Source organism: Lynx rufus, unplaced genomic scaffold (genome assembly GCF_022079265.1).
Source record: "Lynx rufus isolate CCGP_SWC_20201006 ecotype Redwood Valley unplaced genomic scaffold, mLynRuf1.p SCAF_2, whole genome shotgun sequence".
Taxonomy (NCBI): domain Eukaryota; kingdom Metazoa; phylum Chordata; class Mammalia; order Carnivora; family Felidae; genus Lynx; species Lynx rufus.
In genome coordinates this window covers 177,958,003-177,977,783 of record NW_025814834.1, presented here as the reverse complement: position 1 = coordinate 177,977,783, position 19,781 = coordinate 177,958,003, and the positions used below count along the sequence as shown (strand labels likewise).

Below are 19,781 nucleotides of genomic sequence, written 5' to 3'. Positions count from 1 at the left end.
GAATTTATTCTAGAGTGGCCCCAGACTGTAGTGGTTCCAGGCACCTGGAAGAAGTAAGTAAATCCTCCTTGGAGGAAGGAACTTTCCCTCACTCCAGGCCTCAAACCATCCTCCCAGATTAAATTCCAAGAAACAGGACTTCACAGAAAAACAAACACAAACAAGTGTAAATTTTTTTTTCTGTGTATATACATACAGATACAAAACAAGTTAAAGTTAGCCAGAGCCAGCTGAATCAGACTTGTAGATATCAGACACAGGACAAACACACAGGAGAACGAAAATACGTGTTTAGAACATGAGATGGTAAAAAATGACAAAACAAATGAGAACCAAATAGAATTTACATAAATGAAGAAAAGTAACGAAATTGAAGACTTTTAATGAACAGGTTAAACAGCGTAACTGACACAAGCAGAAACAAAATTAGTGAACTAGAGCAGAGCTGAAAAAAATGATCACACCCTGTCAGAGCACAAGGACACAGAAAGATGGGAAACAGCAGAGGTTAAGGGACATGGAGGACAGGAGGGACGGCTTAACATGTATCCAACTGAAGTTCTGAAGGAGAGACTGATTAATGGAGGAGAGGCATTATTTAAGAAGATAGTGGCTGAGAATTTTCCAAAACTGATACAAGATATTAATCCTTAGATGCAGACGCCCGATGTTTCTGATGCAAAATAATATGAATACCACAGTCAGTCACAGGAGAGTCAAACTGCCAAACATCAAAGCAAAACAGGAGATCTCCAAAAGCAGCCATGGGGGGAGAGGTGGATTTCTTACAAAGGAACAACAGTCAGATCAAACAGCAACTTGTCAACAGCAATAATCAAAGCCAGGAGACACTGACAGGGTATCTCTGATATTCTGAAAGTGTAACAATCTAGAATTTAAAACCCAGGGAAAACATTAAGGTGTGGGGGATTAACGTTAAGTTCAGGCCATCAAAAACAAAGACGTAATCACCAATGGACACTTACTAAAGGACATATTAGTAGGCAGGCAGAAGAAAAATTATCCCAATGGAAGAGATAGAGAAGGAATAGTACACAAAGAGAGAACGCCTAAACGTGGCCAAGTCAAAACACCATATCAAATAACAATGCTGACACCTAGTTGAGCATAAAGCAAGGCGGGAAAGGACTAGGATGCCGCATGCTCGAGGGACTCTCGGAGACTAAGTCCATCAGGTGGGAAGCGAGCACACGAAACATTCCAAGGTCTAGGTACTGCTCAGAGGAACACAAAGATATTAATGAAATTTTGGTTTTGTTTCATTAAGTTAAAGTTTTGGATAACCAGTAAAATAACTGGGAAAGGAGAACGTGGAATCTTCTCTGGTAAGGGTATGGAGGAGACGGAGAACCGTGCTGAAGCTAGACAGGGATGCGGGATCAAAGGCAGAATTGTTAAAGACAGGAAATACTGTGGGGCACCAGGATGGCTCAGTTGGTTAAGCATCCAACTATTGATTTTGGCTCACATCATGATCCCAGGGTCCTGAGATCGAGCCCTGCGTCAGGCTCTGTGCTGAGCGTGGAGCCTGCTTGGGATTCTCTCTTTCTCTCTCTCTGCCCCTCCCCTTCCCCTGCATGCACGTACGCTCTCTCGCTCTCTCTCTCTCTCCCTCACACACACACACACACACACACACACGCACGGTCTGCATTTCTCAACTTAAAAAAAAAAAAAAGATGGAAAATACTAGAGCACATTGTATACAATGGGAGTGATCCAACAGAGAGGAAAAGACTCAGGATGCCAAACAAAGGATAGAAAACCTGAGGAGGAAAATGCCTCAGAAGGCAAGAGGAAAGGGGATGAGCAAGGGCCTCTGCAGGAGAGAAACTCCTTTGCAATAACGGGAGGATATGAACAGACTGGACCTTTCTGGGCCCCAGATGTCACGCATGTTAAGCTGAGGGGAAGAGAATGACCTTCTGCTGGGCACTTGCTACAGGGGAGGCCCGTGCTTAGTGTTTTGTATACACTTGCCCTTTAATCTTCACAACAAAGCTGAGGATCAGATTTTCATACTTCGGGAAGTAAGACTGCACGTAGCTAAAGAATGCAGACTAGAAGGCTAGATTACATGGGTTCTTCCCATGACTACTAGGTTTACAGACTTGGACAAGGACTCAACCTCTATGTGCCTCAGTTTCTCATCCATGAAACGGGGTTAAAAGTAGTACCTCACTCACAGTTTTTGTGGGGGTCAAATGCTGCAGTGTCTCCTCACTGCCCTCTGTGCTCAGCTGTCACCTCCTCCTCCCCTCTGGGGACTGCCTGGCTCTGCGAGACGGGACCACTCCCTCGTGCAGGCCATATTATTACAAGTGCACCTACTGCCTATGGTCCTGTAATATGTTGTTTTCCCATCTCCTCCACTATGCTGTAAGCTAGGAACCATGCCTTAGCACTCTTTATAAGACGGCTGAGCTAAACCTCTGCTTCCACTAAAGCAACGGACAAGTTTTCTATCTACTAAATTTACTGCTTTCCACTGTTTCTCGAAAGCCAGAGTTCAGTCAACAGATTGTTTAAATTATGTACTCTTTGTGGGTATAATGTCACCGGCACATTGTAGACCTTTAAATATAAAATGAAGATATTGGTTCTTGGCTTGAAAGAAAACAAAAGCTTTAATGCTTATGGAGCTTAAAAGAAAATGATGCATGAAACTAACTTCTAGATTATTTTTTCTAGGCTTAATTAGTCATTTCAAACGATTTCAAATGCTCTGGATTCTCAAACATCTATAACGATTTCAAATGCTCTAGCCTCTCAAACATCTATAAGAAACTGGGACACCCATTAAACTGGGGTTCTGACAATTCAATAAATAGGGCATTGATGTCATGCGGTCATTCCACATTTCACTTAACATCATTTCGAATCTATAAAATTCTTTATGATGTTAGTTAACAGCTATGGAAAAATATGCAATATCTGAAAAAAAGTTAAGCGATTTTATGAGCCATATGGAATAACTGTCATTTTTCACAGACTGTTTTAATCTTTCCACGTAAATTTTTATAGCACAGAAAAACTTTTTCAATATATTTCTCTATAAAATGACAAAACTAGACTATATTTACCTTTTGGAAAGTAGACACAGGTGAAACAGCAAACATATTTCCCTCCCCAAACACTTCTGTCCAATTCCTTTGAGATGTTTTCATTCTGTTTTTAAAATGGTACTCATTATCGGGATTGAAAGCCTAGATTCAAAGAGAACAGAGAAGCATTATTATTACCTATTTCTATAGCAACAATATTAGCAGGAGAAAAGAAGAAAAATATAGCCTTGGACTCCTCCATTAGCGGAATCTTTCAAATATCCCCACAGCGCATACTCCTTAGCCGGTGCAGAGGAGTGAATGCCTGAAGCAGGGCTCTCCTATCCGGTTCAGGGCTCACAGGGAGGGAGACCAGGATTCGGGCCAGGTGAGGCCGGTGCACCAGGGGCCCTGGAGCTGCCACAGGGACAGGTGGGCCGCAGGGCAGTAAAGTCCCCTTCTTCACACAGCTACTGTGACCAGTCAGGGAAAAAGGCCAGAAACCAAACCGCAAGAACACCCCATGTGAAAGCATTTATGTGAATAATCAGGAAGACATGAGGGAAAGCTATTTAATCATTCTAAGAGCTGAAAAAGCTATTAAAATTAGAAAGGTATTTCGTTAAAACTGAAAACACAGAATGAATGGCTGCTCTGTGTTTAAAATAAAAAGCAAGATCCCTAACAGCTAAATTAAGATCTTTAACTATATTAGTTATCACTCATCATTAATTACAAGTCAGAGGACAGACAGAAGGTATTTTAAATAAAAGCAAAACACAAAGTGCTTCATTTTAGAGATACTGTACCATCGTAAGCACACCCAGGAGACCTGTGGGAATCGGATCTTGTTTAATTCTCTCTGCAACCAGTTCTATTAATAGCATCAACATGTTGTAGATTCCTTCATGAATTTCAGTACCCCACTTGTGAACAGCACTTGATGTCAGGAGCTACAAAAACAAAGGGCACTTTATAGAGTCTAACTTGAAAAGAAAAAGTCTATTGTTTATCAGTTCAATCTTGAATAATCAAGAGATTATTACCATAATATTACTCTTATGCAGATGTCTTGCTTTAAGGAAAGCCTGTAGCCAGTCTGCTCGTTCCTTTATTTCAGAGTCAACACTGAGTTTTGTTTTTGCATGTTAATTCCCTTACATTGAAGCAGTTTGTTTAAAAGAAAATTTGCATTTGTTTCTCTACTTTTCATCATTACTGGGGGGAGGTCAAGTGGTGTAGAGCAAGTGAGAACGTGAGACCAAATCCTGGAGCTACCACTGTTTTCTAGCTGTCTGATCTTGGACAAATTTACCTGAGTTCCCGAGGCTCAGTTTCTTTCATGCAAAGAGGCAAATTCTTACCCACTTCACACAGATGTGCTCAATATCAAAAGATAAAACAAATGTGAAAAAGTATCTTATACATAGTACAGTACTGTTATTAAATATATCGTGGCCGCCAATACTAACTGATATTCTTGGAATCTAAGAAATGGATGCTTGGGGCGCCTGGGTGGCGCAGTCGGTTAAGCTTCCGACTTCAGCCAGGTCACGATCTCGCGGTCCGTGAGTTCGAGCCCCGCGTCGGGCTCCGGGCTGATGGCTCGGAGCCTGGAGCCTGTTTCCCATTCTGTGTCTCCCTCTCTCTCTGCCCCTCCCCCGTTCATGCTCTGTCTCTCTCTGTCCCAAAAATAAATAAACGTTGAAAAAAAAAAAAATTAAAAAGAAATGGATGCTATATTTCATGATTTGAACACACACATTCTTGTCAGATTTTTTATATGTCAGAACTGCATCTTCCCACCTGTTGACCAGATGGCAACAGGACTATGAATGTGGAAACCATTTTAGAAATATTTTACAGATTTTGCTTACGTTTTCCTTTCTGATATGTATAAAAGTAATATTCAGTTTTTAAAATTGTTTAAGCCAATCTAAAATAGCTCTAAGTGATAAGGCACTGTAACGCTATTTACTTTGCCACTGCTTCTCTTAAATACAAAACATAAAATACACAACAATCGTGCATGTTACACTCAGACAGCATCTCAGATTCATTAACAAGGCGGGAAAAGGTGCACAGATGAAACTCAAATAACCATCAGTGGATTTCTCCACGCCTCAGGCTTCTAGTCCTTGGGGAAATCTAATGCAGGAATAACTTGCCAGAATGGGGAATGAGAAATCAAAGGGTTTCACTTATTAAAATAATGGCAAATTGGTATGCTGGTTTCATGTTTTCCTAAGATTTCCCTTTAGAGGGAAAATACTATGCAATAAAAATTCCATCTTCGTCACACTGAGAATCCCTTAACAAGAGCAGCCTGAAAGAGCCCAAACTTCTCTAGCTGCAGAGAAAAACCTCAGTTCCAGATTTTCTAAATACCAATTAATTGCACGATTTGCTCCAATGAGCAATAATCATAACACCGACTTTATATAAACCAATGAGTTACTACTTTTTTTGCAAGAATTTTTTGCCTGCCTGTATATTCCTCCTACACCTAAATTATAAAGCAAGATGAAGCAGAGATAAGCACTCAAGAAGCTTCATAGGACTATAAAATAAAATTCAGCACCACTCCTGTTGCCATCTCACTGTTCAGTTTTTAATCTGAAAAGGGAATTCAACCTACCTTGCAGAAGAGGGGAAAGACAGGCAGCCCTTTGTGGGGAAGCTGTGCTCAAGGTTTAAACGTAACTATGCGCTAAGGCCAGACCTAGATTTCCTTCCCTGCTTGAACACATGGTAAAGAATCCAGGCTGGCCTGAAGGTAACAGGTGAAGAAGGCAGACACGACAACAGAGTCCCTTTTGTGCGCCTCATTCATACAATTGCTTATTACTCATACCTTCCTTCTAATAAAACATTTGAGGTGGCTTGTAAGAAAAGCCAAGGGAAGAGGGTAGAGAAATAGTCATCATACCCGGAAACACAGCTAAGGAAAGCAATGGCAATTATATAAAATACCACTGAGTTTTCTCGTAGCCAAATCAAAGGCACACAGAGTCCTTAGCTCTTCTGATTTAAAAAAAAAAAAGGGGGGGGGTGCCTGGGTGGCTCAGTCGGTTGGGTGTCTGACTTCAGCTCAGGTCATTATCTCACGGTCTGTGAGTTAGAGCCCCGCGTCGGGCTCTGTGCTGACAGCTCAGAGCCTGGAGCCTGCTTCGGATTCTGTGTCTCCCACTCTCTGCCCCTCCCCTACTCACGCTCAGTCTCTCTCTCTCTCTCTCTCTCCCCCCGCCCCACCAAGAATAAATAAACATTAAAAAAAATTTTTTTTAAGTATGCTTTTTTGATGGGGACAAGAACCTTTTTTTTTTTTTTTAAACATTTATTTATTTTTGAGACAGAGAGAGACAGAGCATGAACGGGGGAGGGTCAGAGAGAGAGGGAGACACAGAATCTGAAACAGGCTCCAGGCTCTGAGCAGTCAGCACAGAGCCCGATGCGGGGCTCAAACTCACATAGCGCGAGATCGTGACCTGAGCCGAAGTCGGACGCTTAACCGACTGAGCCACCCAGGCGCTCCAGACAAGAACCTTTTTTAATAGCTCTTAACTGTAAAGGGAACTTAACACATACATTTTTCTATAAACATTGAACAACACAACGTAGGGTACCTTTGTGCTCGTAGTTTTCTGGGAAAAAACAACCTAGCAACCAACCGCTGGACCACTTATTATGCTATTACAAACAGATGAGCACATAATATAAAACTGTTCTCTGGACTGTCTCTGCACACAGAGTAATATACTCCAAATACGCAACTTGCCAATGACCCGCGTTGACACAGGGTTCTCTGGATCTGGAGATCATCAACCTAAAGGTCCTCTCCTTACACTGATAAATCCTTTTCCGCGACTTTGAATAAGCCTGTATTTTCTTTGTCTGTAAATTTATACATACAGTGCAATGTGCTACATACAGTATTGTCACACTGTAAAAATTCCGCTATTAAAAAAATTACTGTAATTCTTAACAGAATTCATAAAAGTTTAAAATAATCTTAAACGATAAATTGGTAGATGAATTCATCCAAAATGAACATAAGCCTTGATTCCATATAATCCCCGCCCAAATGACAATTTTAAAAGATTCTGCACTTTTTTCAAAGATGCAGCTGTTTTTGTTCCTAAAATTAATTTTGGTATTTTTTAAGCCTTGAAGCGAGGGAGATGCTACCAAGATGTAGATGGGAGTGACAGTTTACAAATGAACAGTTTATTTTACGGGGTTTTAAGATAAATACAATCTTCACCCATCTGTAGTTCTAGTGACTTCCTTGCATACGGGACTAGAATGGATGTCAAAACCCAGAAGGACAAGACAGCAGGAGACTCATTTATTCATTCAACAAAGATTTACTGAGCTCTTTCCCAGAAGAGGCAGGCGCGGGCTGTGCACTGGCGAAAACTACAGTGTCTATGACATTGTCTCTGCTCTTTTGGGGATTCAGGACTCATGTCCCGCAAAGGGAGTCATGCTGAGTTAGACTGCTTTCAGAAACACAAGTCCTGTGATCTGCTATTCTCCCTGTTAAGAAAAATTGCTTTCTAAGCGATGTGACCGGAATGGGAGGAAGCACACTGCTCTAGCTCTGACAGAAATGCTGCCACACGCGTGCCACTTGCCATGAAACATACTCAATCCGGTCAAACTTTGCATGGTTTAAAACGCCTGCTTCTGCCTCAGTACAACAATCAGATTAAATGGCTCGTATTTGGGTAAGTATTATCTTTCCCAATGCCACAGGCCTGAGCTTAGGAAGATGCGCAATTTCCAAGTATAAGTGAGCCTTCACCTATTCTTCGGCAATGAAAGAGATGGAAGTAAATGTGACAGGGCGAGCAGTTAAATGTAAAAGTGAATCCTTCGTAAGCCCCAAATTCAGAGTGACTCTGGGCATACTGGGGGATTCTTCACGTGAACAAGACCCGTAAACTGGCCTCCCACAAGAAACTAAAACAAAAAGCCTGTTCGGTCCCCCCCCCCCCAAAAAAAACCCAGACTCGCGCATTTTTTCTTACCTTTTTAAATGCTTCAGGCATACACCTATCCATAAATCTTTTACAATTCTCATCAGACTCGGAAAGACCTTAGCAAAATAAATGAAACAATATGCCTTACTAAGATTTTAGGCAGTTTGCAGAAATCATATGTATCATTCCAAATTCATGCCCATGGGACTAGTTATTTATAGAAAGCTTCTTAAGGGATCATTAAAAGCAGAATATATATACATATATATGTACATTTTTCCTGCTGAAGGAACAGACTGAGAAACAATCACAGTATTAATGTATTTGTTAATAGCACAATATGTTAATATGAACCAATTCCTATGCATTGGTTAATAGTATAATAAGTTACTAATTAGAAGTGAAACGGTTGAACTTAGTTTTCCATTTTCAGAGTAACTTCAAATGATCTGATTAAACAGCTAATAAAACACCAACAGCAGCTTCTTACTAGCCATTAGTGTTATCTTAAACAGCTCTATAAAAACAAAAGTATTCTCAACAGATACCCAAATCACTCTTCTTCCCTAAAACAAACTGATGAACTCTGTGTTATCAAAGGCACACAACTGTGCCTGGCACACAGTAAGTGATGAATACTAGCTAAGTGAATGAATGACTCCACTGCAAATTATCCTCTGAAATACATTAAAAAAACACACACACACAACACTTAATAATGTATTTTGCTTATCGCTGGGAATACCGCTGGACACATTTTCTTTTTTTCAGACCCACCATGTAGCACAGCACCCACATCCTAACAGGCGCGCAATAAATGCTGCTGCTGAGAAGCCAGTCAGAACGTACCACGAGAGGCCACGAGGATTAAACCTGATCCCAGTCAAAATATTTCCTTTTGATGTGCCTCATATTTAATCATGGTGGTAAATTAAACCACGTATACTTTTAATGAGGAAAAGAAAATCACAAAACAGTGGACCAATTCATCCTATAACTGAACTGAATATGAAAACTATTTTTCTTCAGTACAGAGTCTAGAAGCGTCCTTACACTGATACCCATTTTCCAACCCAGAGATAGCTTATTACTCTATTAGTTTAATATTTGTAAAGTACTGAAGACAGTGTCAAACATTTAATATGCGCAAAATGTTTGCTAAATAAGTAGTACTTTTTCTCTTAAAGGACAAAAAGCCACTGAACTGAACCTTAAAATGCTCCAAGCTTTTGTGGACAACGTTCCTTTCAATTTCCACAAAGCTTCTCAATTATATTTTGAAGACTCTCATACTCTATTGGAGCTAGGAGACAACAGGTGGTTCAATTCAAAGCTTTTAGTCCACGGGGGCTAGACGGAGACCAGGAGAGTAAATGATCGAATGTCACCCAGACGGGCAGGGACAAGAGGGAGGATTAAGGCCAGGCCTGGTATCGATCCACCCGCCCACCCCCCCCCCCCTCCTGGGGCCTGCGGGGGGAGAGCTTACCGAGCCTGGCCAGGTAGGTGGACGCCAACAGGCATTTGCCCAATGATTCTTCCCGCTTGTAGGGGATGGACCAGTGATCGGTCAAAACGCGGCTTTCCAGCTCGTACAGATTCGTGGTGGGGAACTCGATCCCTTCCCCCGAGCAGTTTCCGTTTTCATCATTCTTCTGACAAACAGGGATGACGGCAAAAACACAAGCAGACGCATCAGTGACTGCGTGACAATGCGTGTACGTTGAGCACAGCGGAGATGCATGCCCAGCAGTAGCGCCCCGTACGGAGTGTGGATCCCCCACGGCTCCCTCACGGTCACATCTGCCGGACCAGCTGGGCTACTGTCCACTCCCCTCACGGTGACATCCCGCTCTCGCAGAAGTCATTTCACCTTTCTTCAAAAATGAGCTCTCTCAGTGTCTCATTACAGAACAGCAAACTACCTTCACCTACAGCCATCCTTGCTCTCCCGCTGTCAGAGGGGACGGGTTTCTCCAAAGGGTCCTCTGCATTGCTGTCCCCATCTCCTCACACCGAGTGACCCCTGACCCCGCACCAGTATGGCTTTTCCAGAGCCCTCACTCTCCCACAGCCACTGTTGCTCAGGCCATTACTGGACGCTATGACATTAAATCCAATGAGCAGTTTCAGTCCTTCTCCTCCTTCCCCGCAGTGTGTGCCCCTCTGTCCGCTCCCTCTTCCTGCAAGACTAGCTCACCCCTCACCTCCCCGGGGGTCTGGCTGTTCTGCCCTGTCTCTTCACCCCCTCTTCCTGACCATCAAATACTGGAGCTTCTCAAACGTCAGCGCTAGGCTCTCTTCTCTCCTCTCGGTGTTCTCCATCCCAGTGAAAGGCACCACAGCCAGAAATCAGGGACTCGTTCTTAAAACCCTGTGCTCCCATCCCCACTCCAAGACCTGGTGATAAGACCTCCTAAATTTCTCTCCAATCCATCTACTTCCGCCCACCTCCATGGAGGTGCCACTACTCCTGAATTCACCCATCCACCTTCTTTAACCTATGTAAACTCCTTTACATCCTTAACTCTTTCAGAAAAGCCTTTCCAGAACATCCAAACTATACCAAATTTCCCTAATTATTTTATACTCTTGCCATCCTGAGCTTCTCCTCATAGCTCAGCTCACAGATCTAATTTTACATTTATTTGTGATTGATTTTTGTTTTAAGTTTATTTACTTTGAGGGAGAGACAGACAGACAGACAAAGAATCCCAAGCAGGCTCCACACTGTCAGCACAGAGCCCGATGTGGGGCTCAAACCCATGAGCTGTGAGATCATTACCCGAGCCAAAGCCAAGAGTTGAACTAACCAACTGAGCCACCCAGGTGCCCCATATTTGTGAATGATTTTATGTTTGCCCCCACTAGACCAAGCTCCATGAAGACAGGAACCCGGGCTGGTTTTGACCACCTCTGTATCTGTATCTCCAGAACCCAGTGGCTAACACAGAGTATGTGTTTAATATATATAAGGTGGAAAAAGACTTTGTGCAAACAAAGTTTCAACTACTAATAGGGGACCTGCCAGGCTTTCCATCAATTCTTACCACAGTAATCTGTTATAAAGCAAACTGGGCCCCTCCTCCAAACTGCCTCATACCTACTCTGGTTTCTTTAAAACCTAAATATTTTCACAACTCACTCTATAATCATTCCATTAAAAGAAATTACCTTTAGCCTCAATTAAGGAAAAGACCATAAATATAAAGCAGAAGTGATAAAAATACACAGAAGAAAACAGTTTTCAATCCCACATGAGGGCTAAAGGAACGGGACACTCTAGTTTTTTTAGGTTCACGGTTAAGCTGGGAAGAAAATAAGACAGTAACCAAAAAGGTGATGAAAAGCTAACAATGAAGTAGACAACAATGGAAACTGGGGGTGAAGGGTGGGGGTGGACCAAATAGGTTTACAATCGTAACATATGCGGAAAACTCAGTTCTCTTCAGAAAGACACGTAATTAATAAGTTCTGCAAATAAAATAGTTTTACTTAAAGGAAGCTGAGGACACTCTAAGAGTAAAGATTCTGTATACTTTCAAAATAGCATACTTGCTAACTGCCTCAATTTACTAACCTAGGATCAAAGTACAACTAAAGCATATACAAATACAATTCAACTGGATGACAGGTTATGTCATTACTATGAAGTATCTATTGTTAACTTCCAAAGGAGTTAATAGATCAAATCATATATGAAATCATCAACTGCACCCAGCAGTTACTAAGTGAAGAGCCCCCAAGAGCTTCCTAAGAGTCACAAGAGAGCTGCGTTCTCTCCCTGCTCTGCCATGTGAGACGACACAATGAAGTCGGCAGCCTGTGACCTGCAGAAGGCCCGCACCAGAACCCAGCCATGCGGGCACTCTGATCTTGGACTTCCAGCCTCTGGAACAGCGCAAGATGAATTTCTATTGTTCATACGCCAAAAACAGCCAACCGAAAAGCTAAGAGCTTCCTTTGGGGGGTAGGGGTGGCAAGGTCTTTAACAGCATCAGTAATGAGACGAACTTCATGTGCGTACCAAAGGGACGTACCATGAAGGCACGACAACATCCCTGCTGGGCTATTCCTGCCAAAAATGCGGAACCCGAATCCAGTCATGAGGAAACCCAAAATGAGGAACACTCTAAAAAATAACTAGTCTGTATTCTTCACAAACGCCAAAGTTATGAAAGACTGAGGGTGACCAGACAGCCATGATAACTGAATGCAGCACGGGCTTTTGTTTGTTTTAGTTTATTTCTTGGCTTCAAAGACTTTCGTACTGGATCAGTGTTAATTTCCTCGTCTTGGTAATGTACTAAGGTTAAAAAAGAGAGTATCTTCATTTTCACACTGAAGTATTTAAGGATGGAGGGGCATCATGTCTGTAATTTATTCTTAAACAGTTCAGGAAAAGCAGTAACAATACATACACACACATATTTACATACACGTGATAATATACACAAAGAGAGAATGATAAAGAGAATGTGATAAAAGGTTAACATTTGAAGAACCTGAATAAAGGTTATATAAAAATTCCAGATTTATGGTAAAGTTGTAATGTCCTTTTTGCAATTTGTCTGTAAATCAGGAATTATTTCAAAATTAAAAACTATTTAGTTAGATAAATATATAAAAGGCATAGAATTCTGGTGCCATACAGAATCTAAGAAAATTCCGTACTTTACACAGGAAGAATCTAATGAATCTAGAAAGATGGGGGTGTACCTGTAGTGGTTAAAAAAAAAAAAAAGTTACATTATACTTAGTATACTCTACTTAAGAACTCCATTACAGTTGGTAACATAAATAATTTAGCTTCTAAATACTTTTATGTTTTTGTCTTAAATTACTAAATAGGTACACATGTTCTTAATAGAAAATACCGAAAACATGAATAGCGAAAAATAAACCTACCATTTATTCCACCACTTAAAAATTAATCACACTGACGTTTTAATAACTATTTTTCCAGTAAAAGCTATTTCTTTACAGATTCTATTTTCTTAAAAATGCACAAATGTGGAACTAACCTTGCTCTCACCACCTCCATGAGCCCCCATCATCTCGCTCATATAAAGACAGTATTAATGTAGTATTTCTTCTCCCACCTGATTTAAAAGGCTGATGCACAAAGCAATAATCATAAAACTGGTAACGGAGTGATGTTTTGTACACGATTGAAATTAAGTTGATACTAATCTGAACTATACTGCTACAAACTGAGATGTTAATTATAATCCACAGGGCCACCACTAAGAAAATAACTTAAAAATATGTATATAGTGAAAGAAAAAAGGGAATTAAAATGGTATACTCAAAAATACCTACTTAATACAAAAAAACAGGAGTTATGGAAGATGGAAGAACAAAACAGCATAAACCATAGAAAACAAACAGCAAAATGGTAGATGTAAATTTTGTCTTCTCAATTAAATTATAATTATCAGTAATATGGTAAACATAAATGGACTAAACACTCCAATGAAAATGGGAGAGATTTGCAGAATGGATTTTAAAAAATGATCAACTATATGCTGTCTAAAGCCACACTTTAGATTCAAAGACACAAAGAGGGTGAAATAAAAGAATGGGAAAAGATATATCACATACACATAAAGGAGCAAGAGTGGCTATACAGGTATCAGACTAGATGTTAAGACAAACATACTGCCAAAGATAAAAAGAGACGTTTCATAATGATTAAAAAAAAAAAGGTCAATATAGGAGGAAGATAAAATAAAAGGATGAAAAAAGACATACCATGAAAACAATAACCAAAAGATAGCTGGAGTCGCTACACTAATACAGAAAAAAAAGATAGATGTTATGTGAAAATCTGTTACTAAAGACAAGGGATTTTTTTATAATAAAGGGCTGATCCACCAGAAAAATGTAATGATTACAAAAAATGCATGCATTTAACAAAAGAGACTCAAGGTAAAGAAAGGAAAAAGTGACAGAATTTAAGACAGAAATACACATTCAACAAGAAAAGCTGGAGGTTTCAATACCTCACTTTCAGTAATAGATGGAGCAATATAAAAGATCAACAAGGACATAGGAAAGTTAAATAATACTGCAAACTAAATGTAAAAGACATTTATAAAACTCTTTAGGATAGAGCATGTTAGGTCCTAAAACAAGCCTCAATAAACTTGAAAGGATTAAAATAATACAAAGTGTTTTCTGACCACAGTGGAATGAAATTGAAAATCAACAGAAGGAAATTTGGGAAATCCAAAAACATGTGAAAATTCAACAACACAATTCTTTTTTTTTTTTTTTTAATTTTTTTTTTTCAACGTTTATTTATTTTTGGGACAGAGAGAGACAGAGCATGAACGGGGGAGGGGCAGAGAGAGAGGGAGACACAGAATCGGAAACAGGCTCCAGGCTCTGAGCCATCAGCCCAGAGCCCGACGCGGGGCTCGAACTCATGGACCGCGAGATCGTGACCTGGCTGAAGTCGGACGCTTAACCGACTGTGCCACCCAGGCGCCCCCTTTTTTTTTTTTTTAAATTTTTTTTTAACAACACAATTCTAAATAACTAATGGATCAAAAAAAAATAATGGAAATGAGAAAGTGCTTTGAGTGGAATGAAAGTAAAAATATAACAAAGTTTATGATGCAGTGATTGGAGGGAAATTTTTGTTTTAAGAAGAAAGATTTCAAATCAATAACCTAACCATGAACCTTGGAAACTAGAAAAAGCAAACTAAATCCAAGGAAGCAGAAGGAAGGAAATAATAAGGATCAGAGTGGAAATAAATGAAAGAATAGGAAAAACAATGGAGGCAATAAAAAAACCAAATTAGTTCTTTGAAAAGAGAACTCCTTTCAACAAAAAGGAGAAATTTTTAGCTAGACTGACCAAGAAAGAAAGAAAGAAGACTCAAATTACTAATATCAGGAAAGAAAAGAGGGGATTATCAACACTGACCTTTTGGAAATAAAAATGACTACAAGGAATACTATTGATTGATTACATGCCAACAAATTAGATAATCTAGATGCAATGGACACATTCCTAGGACATAAACCGGAAAAACTGACTCAAGTAGAAACAAAATCTGAAAGGACCTACACCAAGGAAATGGAATGCTTTGTAATCAATAGCTTCTCACAAAGAAAAGCCAAAGGCCAGATGCTATTACTGATGAATTGTACCAAATGCTTAAAGGAGAATCAACATCAATCCTGCACACTCTTCCCCAACTCAAAAAAAAAAACAAAAAAACAAAAAAAAAGAAACAAAGAAAGAAACAAAGAAACAAAGAAAGGAAGGGAACATTTACCAACTTATTTTAGGAGACCAGTATTACCCTGATATTAAAACCAGACAAAGATACCTCCCGTCAACGGATGCTTGATGAATGAGTGGATAAACCAAATGTGGTATATACACACAATCTATTCAGTCTTTAAAAGGAAGGAACTTCTGATACATACTACAACAGGCATGAACCCTGAAGACATTAGTGCTAAGTGAGATAAGCCAGTCACAAAAGGACAAATATTCTATGTTTCCACGTTTATGAGGTAACTAGAGTGGTCATATTCATAGAGATAGAAAATAGAATGGCGGTTGCCAAGGGATGGGCGCAAGGGACAATAAGAAGTTACCGTTGAATGAGTATACAGTTTCAACTTGGGAAGATGAAAAAATGCTGGAGATGGATGGCATGAAGGTTGTAGAACAATGGAATGTACTTACTACCACAGAACTACGCTTGAAAATGGTTAAAATGGTAAATTTTATGTTATGTATGTTTTACCACGATTTTTAAAAAATGGACAAAGATATCAGAAAAAAAAAAAAAAGAACTATGGACAGACCAATATCCCTACAAATCTGGATACAAAAATCCTCACAATAAACTAGCAAACCAAATCCGGCAGTATATAAGATTATACACACAAGGAAGTGTGATTTATCCCCAGTATGCAAGGTTAGTTTAGCATACAAAAACCAATCAATACACTACATAACCAAAGACAAAACAACAACAACAACAACAACAACAAAAACCATGATAATCTCAATAGATCCAGAAAAAAATATTCACAAAATCCAACACCTTTTCACGATGGAAAAAAACAAAAACAAAAACAAGAAACTCAACAAAGAAAAGGGAATTTCCTCAACCTGATATGAGGCATCTACAAAAAATCTATAGTTAACATCATACTTAATTGTGAAAGACTCAATTATTTTCTCTAAAACCAGGAAAAAGAAGGATATCTTGTAATCAAGTATCTGGCCAGAGCACTTAGGCAAAATAAGAAATAAAAGGCATCTCTTCATGTCGAAAAGGATGAAGTACAACTATTTACATTCACTGACGGCATGATCTTGTATACAGAAAATTCTAAGGAATCCACCAACACCCTGTCCCCCAAAAACCTACTAGAATAAATGAGTTCAGCAAGGTTGCAGTTGCCTAAAACACTATATTAAACAGTAAAATTCAACTGCATTTCTATACACTAATCATGAACAATACTAAAATTAAGAAAATTCCATTTACAATAACATCAAAAAGTATAAAATACTTAGGAAGTACAAGACTCATACACTGAAAACAAAACATTGTGCAAACAAATTAAGGAAGACCTAAATAAATGGAAAGACATCACATGTTCATGGACTGGAACGTAACATCGTTAAGATGGCAATACCTGCCAAATGAGTCTATCGATTCAGCATGGCATCAAAATTCCAGCTGACTTCTTTCAAAAATTGACAAGCTGACTCTAAAACTCACACAGAAAGGAAAAAAAAAACCTGAACAGCCAAAATAATCTTGGAAACAAAATGAAGAACAGTTTGGGGATCTAGACTTCTCACTTTGAAAACGTGTGACAAAGCTACAGTGACCAAGAGAATGTGGTACTGAGATAAAGATAAACACACAGATAAATGGAAGTGAACTGAGATTTCACGAATAAAACCCATACATTTTGGTCAAAGGATTCTCAACAAGGGTGACACTGTAATTTAGTTAATCTCTGACAAAGGCATAAAAGCATTCAATGGAGGAAGGTTAGCCTTTTCCACAAATGGTAGTCCACTGAATATACATAAGCAAAAGAATGAAACTAAACCCTCACGTCATACCACACATACAAATTAACTCAAAATGTAACATAGGAATCAATCTACGTGACCTTGGATTAGGCAATTAGTTCTTAGATAGGACACCAAAAACACAATGTTAAAAGAAAAAATATGTTAAGTGTTGAATTCTGAACTTCATCAAATTAAAAACTTTTGTGCATCAAAGGACATCATTAGGAAAGTGAAAAGACAATCACAGAATGGGGGAAAATAGTTGCAAATTTCATATCTGATAACAGACTTTGATCTAAAAAGAGCTCTTACAACTAAAGAACAAAAAGACAAACACCTCAATAAAAAATGGGCAAACGAGGGGCCCTGGGTGGCTAGGTCAGCTAAGCATCTGACTCTTGATATGGGCTCAGGTCATGATCTCCCAGTGGTGAGATCTGGTGAGACGGAGCTCCCTGTTGGGCTCCACGCTGAGTGTGGAGCTTGCTTGCGATTCTCCCCCCCCCCCCACCCCCCGTCCTCCCTGCTGCCCCATCCCTCCCTCACTTGTGTGCACTCTCTCTCTCTCAAAATAAATACACATTTGTTTTTAATTTCAAAAAATGGGCAACCAATTCGAATGGACATTTCTCCAAAGAAGATATACAAGTAGCAATGGCCATTAGTACATGAGAAGATGCTCAGTATCACTGGTCCTCAGGGATATGCAAATCAAACCCCAAAGATGCCACCTTCACATACATTAGAATGACTAAAACTAAAGAGAGAAATAAGAATCGGTGAGGATGTGGGTAAACCGGAACCCTCATACATTGCTGGTGGGATTACAAAATGGTGCAGCCACTTGGCAAGACAGTTTGGCACTTCCTCAGGTTACCCAGTTACCACAGGACACAGCAACTGTACTCTTCTCTATGTTTACAAGATATTCCCTAAAGAGAGGAAACATACGTCCACATAAAAACTTGTACATGAATGTGCACAGCAGCATCGGTAATAGTCGAAAAGTAGTAAAAACCCAAATGTCGTCAAAACTGACGAATGAATAAATACGGTATATCCGTACAACGGAGAAACAGAGATAACCTTCAAAAACACTATTGTAAATAAAAGCCAGACATGAAAGGCCATATATCATATGATTCTGTTTATATAAATGTCTAGAATGGGCAAATTCACAGACAAAGAAAGTCGATTAGTGGTTGCCAGAGGATGGGAGGAGGGAGAAAGGGACAGTGGCTGTTAATGGCTATAAGGTTTCTTTTGGGGCGGGGGGGGGTGATTAAAATATTCTAAAATTAAAGAGTAGCGATGGTGGCACAACTCTGTGAAGGCATACTTTAAGAGGGTGAACTTTATGGTACGTGAATTGAATCTCAAGGCGGTTATTTGAAAAAGCTGAATAACAAAAATGAACTCAATAGTTGTAGTAACTAAACATGAGTGAGTATGTAAATATATCTAAGAATTTCAAAACACAAGGTTGTACCTAATGATCTGTAATAAAAATAATACATATGCCCATTTGACAGTTTTCAATCTGCAATTTTAGAAGTAACATATTTGAGATTTAACAGGCAAAAAATCTCATCCTAAGCAGTTAACATTCTTGACCTTGAAAGAAAAGAGAACTGGCACAGTATACATGAGGGCTAACGAACGATTCAGAGCAGTGTTACATTTACAGGAGGTTGCTGCCAATACGGAGAGAGGGAATCGCAAGAGAGGAGGAAATGGTGACACGAACCCAAATTCAGGTTGGTTTAATATTTTGAGTCATCGCTTTGAGTAGAGCCTGTCCTTGGCAAAAATTACCTATTGAGCAAGAGGACACACGCAAAAGCAGCTCAGAATTGTCCTATTGCAAAATAGCTCCCAACAGAAATGAGGTAGTGGGCTTTTAATAGGAATTAAGGAATGCAATACACCATTTTCTCATCAGATGCCGAATCCAAACAACACCCAAGTAACCATGAATGATTACTGGTTCTAAATCAATTAGAAATACACTTATCAAAAGCTTTCTATGTTCCAGCCAAGGTGCTCAGCATTGGAGAGAGATAAAGACACAATTCTTGCCTTTAAAGAACAGGATAATGTGAATGTTGGGGGCCGGGGGATCCACTAGTCTCTGGGTGTTGTGCATGCATTTGTAGTGGGAATGAGTGTATACACAGCCGAAGAAGTTTAAGGGAAACAGTAACCCAAGCAAAAGGTTACAGAGTGTTATTTCAAAACTAGTATTATTTTTCAAGCACATTAAGTAATAAAAATTCAGTTTTCAGCCTTTTGAGGCAATGCCTTTACTTACTATGATATTCCATCAATTTCATTTAAAATGTAAAAAAAAAAACCTTAATTTTAAACACTATTTTATAATATTGATGTAAATTTAGCATTTGTTAGAGATGCACAATTCTGTCATTCAGGCAACAGAGAAATGAGCTTGCAAACAATTCTTGAATGTCATTTTTAACCTGAAAATTCTCTATTAATGCTGAGTCTTGTGTGTTTAATCATCTAAGGAAAATAAATGAGTTAATGTTGTTAAATTAGGGTTTCTGAATAGGCCAGAAGGACAATCAAAACAATTAATATTACTGGATATAATTTAGCCTGTTTCCTAAGTAAATAATCTTGCTTATGCCCATAAATACAGATAAAA

The 19,781-nt window shown here is 39.4% G+C and overlaps 1 protein-coding gene across 1 annotated transcript in view; it reads right to left on the bottom strand.

Annotated features, from left to right (window-relative positions):
* The window catches only part of USP24 (ubiquitin specific peptidase 24), a 140,406-nt gene that overhangs the window by 101,048 nt on the left and 19,577 nt on the right, over positions 1-19,781 (bottom strand). The window contains exons 2-5 of the mRNA XM_047085710.1: positions 9,540-9,705; positions 8,099-8,166; positions 3,875-4,018; positions 3,105-3,227 (exon numbers count right to left, since the gene is read on the bottom strand). Coding sequence (XP_046941666.1) covers positions 3,105-3,227; positions 3,875-4,018; positions 8,099-8,166; positions 9,540-9,705 — 501 coding nt within the window. The remainder of the gene's footprint in view (positions 1-3,104; positions 3,228-3,874; positions 4,019-8,098; positions 8,167-9,539; positions 9,706-19,781) is intronic.